Genomic DNA, 10,380 nt, shown 5'->3' on the forward strand with positions numbered 1-10,380 from the left:
CGCCCCCCCCCACCCCCGCAGCCCCACCTGCTCCAGCTGCTTCAGGGGCTGCCAACCTAAAACCAAAACCAATCCCATCCCTTCTGGCTGCTAACAGACCAGTGGACGCTGATCTTTGGAGACCCGACCAAGTTTGGCCTCGGCATCTTCTCCATCTTCTTCGATGTTGTCTTCTTCATCCAGCATTTCTGCTTGTACAGAAAGAAACCAGGGTATGACCAGCTGAACTAGCTCCCAGGGACCCAGCGGAAACAGCCCAGGCCCTGGGCCCTGGTGGGCAAGTTTCCACCAGGAAGGCTGAAAAAGCCGTCTGGAGTGCCAGGCTGGCTCCATGCGGAGAAGCACTCTTCCTCAGGGCCAAACTCCTTGAACCTGAACCAGCCTGCTTTCGTCCAGGACTCTTCCAGGCCAGGGAGGAACCTGCGTCTGGGATAGGCACCTGACTGTGTGCCGAGATTAATGGCCAGACCACTGGCGGCCCCTCCCAGACTCCCCAGAGGTCTCAGCCCCTCCCAGGCCTTGCTGGCCAGGCATCTGGCCCTCCTGCATCTTGATGCTGTATCTCTATTTTCTTCAAGGCTTCAGGCAGCCGTCCCAGGCAGGATTGAGCACTGAGCTTGGAGCCAAAGGCCTGGCCCCAAGCAACGAGTGTTTCTGGAAGCAGCTTGAAGGACTGACCTTGCAGCTGGAAAAGCCAAGGGTGCTTTGCTGCCACTGCTGTGTTCAGAGACCAAGCAGCCAGGTGCCGTGGCCAATAGACCCGAGGTGCTGGTGCTGGTGGCAGGGGGGCTAGGACTTTGGGGTTAGGCCTTGGGTACCTCCTCTGAAGGCTGCATTCTCTGAGCGCTCACTGTCCTGACACTCAATTCTACGTAAACCCACTTTCACGACTGCAATCACAGGTGGCCCAGGCCAGGCTCTGGTAAAGAAACAGTATTTCTGAGCCTTGAGGTACCCAACAGATTGGTTCAGAACTGGGCTCACATCCAATACTCTCTGGATCCTTATCACACTAACGACCCTTTTGGATTTTTCAGAGGGATGTTTTGGAAGTGAGTGGCTTACTTTCTTCTGCTGCTGCCTATCTCCACTTACCCATAGTCAGGCCCCAAGCCCCTCCAGCTGCTCCTTACCCTGAGTCTGGACACACACACACACACACACACCAGTCTGTGCCTTAGACGCCTGTTAGACTTGCCAGGTGGTGAAAACAGCTCCCCTGACGGGGAGGGCAGGCCCCCTTCCCTCCCCAGACCCCTACCTGAGACTCACCAATTTGTGGCTATTCAGGAGCCTCAGATAAGGACTTAAGACCAACTTACACAATCCTTATGGGCCCAACCTGATCCCAAAGCCCCTCCTTTCCCACTCCAAGCAGTTGTCCTTCCTTTGGAGGAGGGGAGGGTCCCAGGACGTGCCTTGTACATGCCATGAGCTTGTCAATCCACTCTCGTAGTTAACCACGAGATCAACATGAGGGGCTTCTGTCCTTAATTAAACCTGATTCATTTCCTCTGCACACTGAGCATTTGCCAGATGCAGGAGGCAGGGGTGTTGGCTTCAGAACCAAGTCCTTGGGGCTTAGGGAGACAGCCTCAGTCACTCGTGTAAGGAAATGTGTGGGATTTTGAAGTTCGCTGATTCCAAGATGGCTGCGTGCCGGCCCAGCATTTCATCAGGGGAGCTCTGTTGGGTGGCACAAGATGCCTACCTGCTCAGGGCCAGGTAGGTCCCGCAGGGACCCTGTCTGCATTACCAAGGGCATGGCACTCAGGCTGTGGTTGTGAGCACGGGTTGGATGAGGTCTTTAAGGGCACGTGGGAGAAGGGTGGGGGAGGAAGTCTTCCAGATCGTCTAGCCAGGTATAAGTATCAAAGAACTTAGGATCTTGTTTCCCTAAAGCAGAAATTGCAGCTTGACCAGGCCCACACGCCTGTTTTATTTGGGCCACCCAGTCTGTGATTGGGTACCACACTTTAAAGGTGGGAGATTGCAAAAATCTGACTTGGCAGTGCTAGGTGGGTCCATGAGTGGCAACAATTCCCAGAGCTGGTAATGCAGCCAGTGCTGGGCCAAGCAAAGGCCTCAGTGCTCCCCAGCTTCCCCCCCCATCTCCTCAGGTCACAGCCCCTGGAAACATTTGGGGCTGCATCTCTGGCTGTGCTAAACTGAATGCTCTTAAGAGTCTTAGGGGGTGGATGTTCTCCCTTGGTGTCCATGAGGTCCCTCCCCAATAGGAGCTGAGGCTAGGTTATGCGAGGGAAGTTGGGGGTTCCTGGCCCAGTTCCAGTGAAGGTACTCCCAGACGTTCCCACGCGGGCGGCCCTGGGCAAGCACAGCGTCAGCGGCCTTGGGGATAGTTGGGCTTCGTCCAGAGCAGCAGGGGCCAAGTCAGCCAGCCTCACAACCAAAGCTCTCTCACAATTCACCCCCAAATATCCCTACCTCATGTCTCAGCAAAGACCTCTGATGAATGAATTCCAGCACTGTTTATTGGGCACAAGACGTGGGGTGGCTTCCTACTGCCCCATTTCCACAGTAACCAAAGCAAGGCTGGTTCCCTTGCTGAGAGTAATTCCCAGATGTGAATTAGCCGAATTCGAAAGTTGAACTGGCATCTTCAAAGAGTACGATAAAACCACTTTGTATCAAAGTTGTGATTAAAAAAATACAAACGTTAAACCCAAAGGCATAGAGGAAAATGGCAATCCTGAGAACTGCCCTGAAATGTCAGCCTCAAACCTCATCTGAATCCTGTAAGTAGGTGAACCCTGGGGAGGCCCCCACCCCTTGGGGGGCGGGAGTGCAACGGGGTGAGCTGCGAGCCTGCCTGGCTTCCATCCGGACAAACCTTTATAGCGTCTCTGGTAGTGAGTTGAATCCCCGCTGGGAAACACAGGGAAAAGGATGGGGCACAGGCACTGCAGAGCCAAGACATGGGGGGCAGTGCCCAGCCCTGTGTTTCCCAGCTACATGGTGTTCTCAGGAAGGGGGGCCCCCTGCTCGCCTGCTGTGGCCCGGCAGCAGGGTCTGGGGGCCAAGCCTTGGTCACAGATTGGGGACTGACTCCAACTCGGCTCCAGGCCCTTGTTTCTAATCCTCAGTGTCCAAGGGAGAGAGCTGGTCCCAGAGCTTCGGGCCCATGGTGGGAGAGGGGAAGGCAGGTCAGGCCTCTGGGACCAGCTCTTGCCCTTCTAGGCGGGGGCCCAGCAACGAGCAGAAGCCAGGACGAGGGGCAGACAGAGCATGGAAGTGGTGTCGCTGTACAAAGGGCGGGCAGGCATGCGTCAGGGGCCCTGGCGGCTGCTAGGACAGCATGGACTGCTGCACGGCCTTCTGCAGCGACTGCCGCGTCACCAGCAGACGCACCACCTCCTCCGAGCGCTTGGTGAGCCGCTTCCGGGCCTGGTCGTGTGTGACCATGGTCATGTCCCAGCCGTTCACCTGGCCCAGGGAGAGAACACAGCCCACCTCAGCTTGCCACCTTCTGGGATCTGAAAGTAGGACAGGCTTTGGGAGGCCTGGGTCTCCCAAGCTGACTGACGTGCCTGGGCTGGGGGATGCCAAGCACCCCTCACACGCACACACAGCGGAGAGCCAGCTTCCTCTGGGGGCGACGCCAGTATGGGCTCCAAAACGACTTCGGTGATTCTCCCAGGTGCCCAGGGAGGCAGGCAGGGGCAGCCCCGCCACCCCCAAGTGCTTTAGACCCTCTGGCCCAAACCTTGTTTTCCTCCTTTGGGACATCTGTTACCTGCATGATCTTGTCCCCAATCTGCAGCCCAGCAATTTCCGCAGGGCCTCCTTCAGATACCCGTGTGACGTAAATGCCCTGGGAAGAGACAGCCCAAGTCAAGCACTGGGGTCACTGCACCGGCCTCTTATCCACAGAGCGAAGCCCAGCATGGCATACTCCTAGCCGTCTGTCTGTCCCGCACCCAGTATCCCCCAGCACAAGCTGTGTCGAACAGCCAAGGGGGAAGTAGAATAGCCCCATGGATGCTACAGCCCCTGCTGCTAGCCTCCTGGGCTCTGTCTGAGCAGGGCTTCCTAGTGCTGGGAGGCCCACCCCTACTTATTCCCACCAGATCATTTCTTGGACCTTCTTAGAGAGGACCGTTTGAGAGAGATGAGGTCTGCTCCTTCCACAAAAGCCCAGGAAGCAGAGACCTACCATCTCAGGCCTCTGTGCCCCACCGAGAGGTCCCCAGACCCTAGTCTTCCTCACCTTGTCCGTCTTGTCTTCTGAGAAAGGATTCTGGGAGGGATCCTGGTCAATTCCACCTCCAATGCTGAAGCCCAGGATTAAGTTCTCACCTTGACGCAACTTGTGAATTTCAACTCTTTGCTGGCAAAGATAAAAAATGAGTTGGGGATGAGTGGGTATGGAGAGCAAATGTGGTCTGTGTCCCCTGCAGCAGCCTCAGGCGGCTGGGTAGGCTCAGAGCCATGCCACGGGGGTGGGGCCCAGGGCCTCCTTCAGGAATCCAGCTGGTCACCAGCCTGGCAGGCTGGGGGGTTGAGACTCATAACTCAGCCACATCAACCCACCCACACAACCCTCAGTCCCAGCCTCTCCCAGCTTCCTCTGTCTCAGGCACCAGCCTTCTCAACACATGCTAAGCCCCTCCTGGCCCAAAAGCCAGGGTGCTTTGGCTGCTCTGAAGAAGGGCCTATGTCCCAGGGGAGGGACCACACAGGGCAGGAGAGGTCAGGCCCTGAAAAAAAAAATGCAGGCACACTGCTGAGGCAGCTCGGATTGCTGAGCCAGCCCTGTCAAGGGCAAGCCCGGAGATGCTCGGGAAAAGCAGAGATCAAACTTGCACAGAAAGGAGGAAGGCTATCGTGGCCAAAGGAACAGGAGCGGAGGCTTGAAGGTGCTATGGATACATGTCCATGAGACCGGAGTGTACAGCGCAGGACTGGAACTGGGAGGTGAGATGAGGCTGAGCCCAGGTCAGGAAGGCGGAGGAGTGCAGGCCCAGGAGACTGGCCCAGAGGGAGGGGGTGTCTCCCTAAGCCCCAGGCCCTGCTCTTGTGCAGTGGAGGAGGTGGAGGAGGGGCCTAGGGCTCTCCCACCATACTCCGAGGTTGTGGTCCCCATCTGTGCCAAGCTCCTTTCAAAGCCCTCAGCAGCCACCCTCCAGTCACCAGATGCTGGGAGCCAGACCGACTGCCCCACCCCCAAAGTTGACAGTTTTAACAGAAAGAAGAAAAACACAAATCAAAAGGTGACTTGATCTGGACTTGAGGGGCTTCACAAAGGAGCACCAGGCAAGGCATTGGGCTAACCAGGATTTTGGCCACCTGACCTTGATTCTAGGCCCACTGGAGCTCTCAGAAATTGGGGAGTAGGGCTGGAGTCGGGCCTGATGGTAGATCATGATCAGGTGTGATGCTAGAATGACCACTCAGGCAGTCGGTAAGAGAACAGATGTCTTCACAGAGGTGGGATGTGGAGGCCAGGGGACACGAGCTACATAGGAAGTGAGATCAACAGGCTCCAGACTGTTCATGGCCGAAAGGAGCCAAGGCAAGCTCCTGGCTGGCCACCTGGCCTGGCTGAACACAACCATCTCCCAGATGGGGACCCGAGACGAGAAGGAGCATCTTGAGCTGGAGAGCCAGGAGCCATTCAGGCAGGTGTCCAGAGGGTAGACAGGCCTATGGAGCCATAGTTCAGAGGAGAGGCCAAAATGGTTTTAACATTCTCAAAATGTTGACTACATGGGAGAGGGCACAGGGTAGGAAGGAGCTTCTTCCACCCCCATCCCCAATCCAAGACACAAGAGGGAGAGGCCAGACCCCACCCACCGTATTCAGACATGTTCTTAGTGTGAGAAGAATGGGAAGGTCATGGTCCTAGAGTTTTGAGGAAGGCCCGGGGACCAGTCATGACCTGCAGTAAGGGGGTTGTGGGAAGCGTGACACCTGAGGCCCACTGGACCTAGGTCCTCATGTGCAAACGTGTGCGCTCCTCCAGGCCTGCCTCTGCCTCCTCTGACACACACCTTTGTGCACCTTTGACTCACCCTTAAGGTCAGAAAGAAGTACAGGCTTTAGGACTGGGAGACAAGGCCCCGTCACTGACTTGCTGGGTGAGGTCAGGCAGGTTACTGCCCCTCTCTGGTTCCCCACCTGCACCCCTTTTTTCCAGCTAAGGAGCAAACATGACCCCTTCTCTCTGGGGCAGCTAGAGAGCTGGAAAAGGCAGGCTGGGGCAGCCAGGGTGAAGCTGAGGACAGCTGTCAGCAGGTCCAACAATGTTTCCTCCTAGCCCAGGCCTGAGCTGGTGCTCTAAGCTGACCCTCATGTGTCAGCTTTATCAGTGGCTCCCTGGTCATGCCACCTGACTGCAGGAGTCCCCAACACGCCCATCTGAGATACTACAGCCAGTCCCAGGGCCCCAGGACTAGGGCTTCCACCAGACCCGTGCCCTGCCCAGCAGGCATTTCTTCTCAGAGACCTGGCTCCTTCCTGAGGGCTTCTTCACACGACTGAGCATGACCAGACTTCTCTCTGGGACTCAATTTCCCCACCTTAGCCACAGAGTGGGCCTTCAGGCCCCATCCAGCTGTGGCATTGGTATCTGGGTCTAATGTCCCAGCCTCACTTTGCCTATTCTAATAGCACTTGGCACCCAAGACCAGCCAAGGGAGGAAACAGAGGGCTGAGCTGACCCCAAAGGGTCTCCTCAGGCCCCGAGTGCCAGGTAGGGGACCTGGACTTTGCCCCAAGGGCTGGGGTTCCAGGGAACGTTCGGAGCAGGATCGAACCAGTTGTATGAGCCTTCACTCTGGACCGGGCGGCGATGGGTCCCAGAAGGAAAGGCCGCAGGGGAGGGGGGAGGGGCAGCTATGTTGGCCCCGACCACCTCCACCCCGCAAGTCTCCCTCTGGGCGGCGGCGCCGGCTGGAGTGGAGGAAGCACTTCCTCATTCCAGAGGCTGCGACTCATGGACGTCGGAGCCGGCGCCCGCCACCCGCGGCTGCCCGGCTGGGGACACAGATCCGGGAAGTGGGCGCTTTCCCGGACTCCCACAGCAGGGGCCTTTCTCCTCAATCTTCCCTGCCCCGGCCGGCTGAGAGGAGCCCAACGCGGCGGCGTTGGTGCGCGGAGTCTGGCCTCGATCCCGGCTCCTCAGGAGGCGCTTGGGTCCCAGCCATCTCTGCTGCATGGCTGGGTAAGACCGCGGCTCCGCTCCGGCAAAGCGGGAACCGGAGCTCTAGCTGCGGGTTTGCAGGAGACCCGGGCTCGACGCTTTGTCAACGTGTTTGAGGTGTCAGTTTACCTATCTGCAAAGTGGGGTCAAGCCAAGACGAGGAGGAGCCCGCGCGAGACCACTCACCACCACGGCGGTGACCGGCTGGCCCGGGACGTAGGACATCTCGACCCCAATCAGGTTACCAAACACCACTCAGTGAAGCCCGCAGCGAAAATCCCTAAGGCCTCGCCCTCTCTAGTTAACAAAGGCCAACCAGCCCGGCCCGCCCCCTCATGAATAGTTAACGACGCTCCAGCCAATCACCGGCCGGAGCGCTCTCGGGCTTTCGGAAGTTCCAGCGCGCGCATAGAAAAGCGGAGAGAGGGGTGGAGCGTGCTCAGGGCGCCCGCGGCGCATGCGCCAGAGGGCGGGTGCGAGTTCCTGGCGACTGCGCAGGCTGGGCCGTCCCAGCATCCTCCAGTGCAAGATGGCGCCGCGGGAATCTGTACCACGGGCTGTCTGAGGGAGCGCCGAGCTACTGCGTCCGCCGCCGGGTTCCAGGTAACTGGGCGAGTCTGGGCGGGAAATGCAGATGTGCCGCCAGCAACCCCGAGCCCTCAGCCTTTTCAGCGTTTTTCGAAGGTCCGAGACTGAGGGGTGCGAGGTCTCCGCAGCCCCGGGGGGAGGGGCGGCGCGAACCCAAGTCGCCACGCTCCGGGCGCCACCTGTAACTTGGTTCTCTCCGCAGCCCCGCGTTGCTCCACGAGAAAGCAGAGGCCGAGCCCGGGCGGGTGCGATGGCCGCTGTGGTGGCCAAGCGGGAGGGGCCGCCGTTCATCAGCGAGGCCGCTGTGCGGGGCAACGCCGCCGTCCTGGATTACTGCCGGACCTCAGTGTCGGCGCTGTCAGGGGCCACGGCCGGCATCCTCGGCCTCACCGGCCTCTACGGCTTCATCTTCTACCTGCTGGCCTCCATCCTGCTCTCCCTGCTCTTAATTCTCAAGGCGGGAAGGAGGTGGAACAAATATTTTAAGTCGCGAAGACCTCTCTTTACAGGAGGTCTCATTGGAGGCCTCTTCACCTACGTCCTGTTCTGGACATTCCTCTACGGCATGGTGCACGTCTACTGAAACGTGGGCAGGGATGACTTTAAAAAAAAAAAAAAACAGATTGGGGGGACTGTTGCCAGAAATTAACACCAGGTAGACTTACCTAGTTTTTAAATTGTTGGAGTCGCCGCTTGTCCTGTAACGGTATAAGTAATTTATATCTTAAGACGAAGAGTCTGTACTGTTCTACAGATTAAATGAAGCGTGAGACCCTTTGTGGAGTTTTCTTCCTACCTTAACGCGTACCACCGGTCTGCCATGGGTGCAAAATCGCCCGGTATTGACTCCGGGAGAGCTGGGACTGCGCCTTAGTTTTCTGTCCTCTCCTTGCATTTACACATAGCCCCTCAGAGAGGGGCCACTAGGGCCTGAATAAGGAGAGAACTTATCGTTAACATCCTGAGAATTAATAACAGTTAATGTTTATTAAGTGTGCCTTGTATGCCAAGCATTGTACCTTGTACCTTTTACTCGTTACTTCGTTAATTCTAGCAATGTCCTTATGGAGTACATGTGATTATTATTCCCCATTGATGAACCTGAGTCTCAGAGAGGCTAAATACCTCTGCCGGAGGAGGCACAGCTAGGAAGAGGCAGAGCCAGGATTCAAATGTAGGTCTCTTAATTGCTCTTACTGTATTGGCTGACTACCTTTTCAGAACCCAGCCTTCCCTCCCAACCACTACTCTCAAGGTATGAGTGGTGTCATTTCAGTTCCATTTCACCTAGTTAGAGCTAGCTGTTTTCAGTTTTTAAAAAGCAAGCTCTTTTTTTCTAGACTCTGTCTAGTAAGAATTAAACAGACTGATTGATTAAGCTAATCTATGGGCTTGTCTAGAGTGTAAATGCCTGTCTATATGCTGGTCCATGATCCCTTCCTGTCAGGAGGCTTATCTTAGAATAAAATGCATACATTTAATTGAGAAATAAATATTGCATTAGCGTTAAGTAAGGAACACGTTGCTTGTGGAATTTTTAGTTTTAACTGGGAAGACCAGCATTACCTAATTTCACAAATAGATTATAAGAGCTACGAAGAAAGTACACGGGAGCCCCAAACCTAACCCAGGTTGTGGGGTAGCTTTTTTTTTTTTTAATTTTATTTTTTTATACAGCAGGTTCTTTTGTTTTTCTTTTTTTTTTATTAGCGGTACGCGGGTCTCTCACTGTTGTGGCCTCTCCCGTTTCGGAGCACAGGCTCCTGACGCGCAGGCTCAGCGGCCATGGCTCACGGGCCCAGCCGCTCCACGGCTTGTGGGATCTTCCCGGACCGGGGCACAAACCCGTGTCCCCTTAATCACGCTTTGGCTATTTGGGGAATTTTGTGTCTCCATCCAAATTTTAAGATTTTTTTTGTTCTAGTTCTGCAAAAAATGCCATTGGGATTTTTTGCACTGAATCTGGGATTGCACTGAATCTGTAGATTGCTTTGGGTAGTATAGTCATTTTCACAATATTGATTCTTCCAATCCAAGAACATGGTATATCTCTCCATCTGTTGGTATCATCTTTTTTTTACTTTTTATTTTTATTTATTTATTTTTTTAGCGGTACACAGACCTCGCTGCTGTGGCCTCTCCCATTGTGGAGCACAGGCTCTGGACACGCAGGCTCAGTGGCCATGGCTCACGGGCCCAGCCACTCCGCGGCATGTGGGATCTTCCCGGACCGGGGCATGAACCCGTGTCCCCTGCATCGGCAGGCGGACTCTCAACCACTGCGCCACCAGGGAAGCCCTGCAGTGGCTTGTCTTGTTGCAGAGCACGGGCTCTAGGCGCACGGGCTTCAGTAGTTGTGGCACGTGGGCTTCAGTAGTTATGGCTCGCGGACTCTAGAGCGCAGGCTCAGTAGTTGTCACGCATGGGCTTAGTTGCTCCGCATGTGGGATCTTCCCGGAGCAGGGATTGAACCCGTGTCCCCTGCATTGGCAGGCGGATTTTTTGTTTGTTTGTTTTTTGTTTTATTTACATCTTTATTGGAGTATAATTGCTTTACAGTGGTGTGTTAGTTTCTGCTTTATAACAAAGTGAATCAGTTATACATATACATATGTTCCCATATCTCTTCC

The 10,380-nt window shown here is 55.7% G+C and overlaps 3 protein-coding genes across 4 annotated transcripts in view; 2 read left to right on the forward strand and 1 right to left on the reverse strand.

The window, feature by feature from the left end:
* Positions 1 to 2,688, forward strand: part of CTNS (cystinosin, lysosomal cystine transporter) — a 19,908-nt gene extending 17,220 nt beyond the window's left edge. For both annotated transcript variants that reach the window (XM_024734523.1, XM_024734513.1), the window contains one exon: positions 98 to 2,688. In XM_024734523.1, the coding sequence (XP_024590291.1) occupies positions 98 to 231 (134 nt within the window). In that variant the 3' untranslated portion in view covers positions 232 to 2,688. The remainder of the gene's footprint in view (positions 1 to 97) is intronic.
* TAX1BP3 (Tax1 binding protein 3) lies at positions 2,475 to 7,502 on the reverse strand. Its single transcript, XM_024734555.1, has 4 exons — positions 7,349 to 7,502; positions 4,229 to 4,348; positions 3,755 to 3,832; positions 2,475 to 3,444 (listed from the first exon to the last, which is right to left on the reverse strand). Exons 1-4 carry the CDS (start codon positions 7,385 to 7,387, stop codon positions 3,307 to 3,309), a joined length of 375 nt encoding a protein of 124 aa, XP_024590323.1. The 5' UTR covers positions 7,388 to 7,502; the 3' UTR covers positions 2,475 to 3,306.
* Positions 7,503 to 7,612: 110 nt separating this feature from the next.
* On the forward strand, positions 7,613 to 8,527 carry EMC6 (ER membrane protein complex subunit 6). Its single transcript, XM_024734563.1, has 2 exons — positions 7,613 to 7,765; positions 7,953 to 8,527. The coding sequence occupies exon 2, from the start codon at positions 8,001 to 8,003 to the stop codon at positions 8,331 to 8,333; it is 333 nt and encodes a 110-aa protein (XP_024590331.1). The 5' UTR covers positions 7,613 to 7,765; positions 7,953 to 8,000; the 3' UTR covers positions 8,334 to 8,527.
* The last annotated feature ends 1,853 nt before the right edge of the window (positions 8,528 to 10,380 follow it).

Source organism: Neophocaena asiaeorientalis, unplaced genomic scaffold (assembly GCF_003031525.2).
Source record: "Neophocaena asiaeorientalis asiaeorientalis breed wild unplaced genomic scaffold, Neophocaena_asiaeorientalis_V1.1 scaffold129, whole genome shotgun sequence".
In the NCBI taxonomy this organism is placed as follows: Eukaryota; Metazoa; Chordata; class Mammalia; order Artiodactyla; family Phocoenidae; genus Neophocaena; species Neophocaena asiaeorientalis.

Coding starts and splice junctions, on each gene's coding strand:
- TAX1BP3 (XM_024734555.1), bottom strand. CDS start 7,387: ATGTCCTACGTCCCGGGCCAGCCGGTCACCGCCGTGGTG. Junction 4,349..7,348: donor AGCCGGTCACCGCCGTGGTG/GTGAGTGGTCTC, acceptor TATCTTTGCCAG/CAAAGAGTTGAAATTCACAA. Junction 3,833..4,228: donor CAGAAGACAAGACGGACAAG/GTGAGGAAGACT, acceptor GTCTCTTCCCAG/GGCATTTACGTCACACGGGT.
- EMC6 (XM_024734563.1), top strand. CDS start 8,001: ATGGCCGCTGTGGTGGCCAAGCGGGAGGGGCCGCCGTTCATCAGCGAG.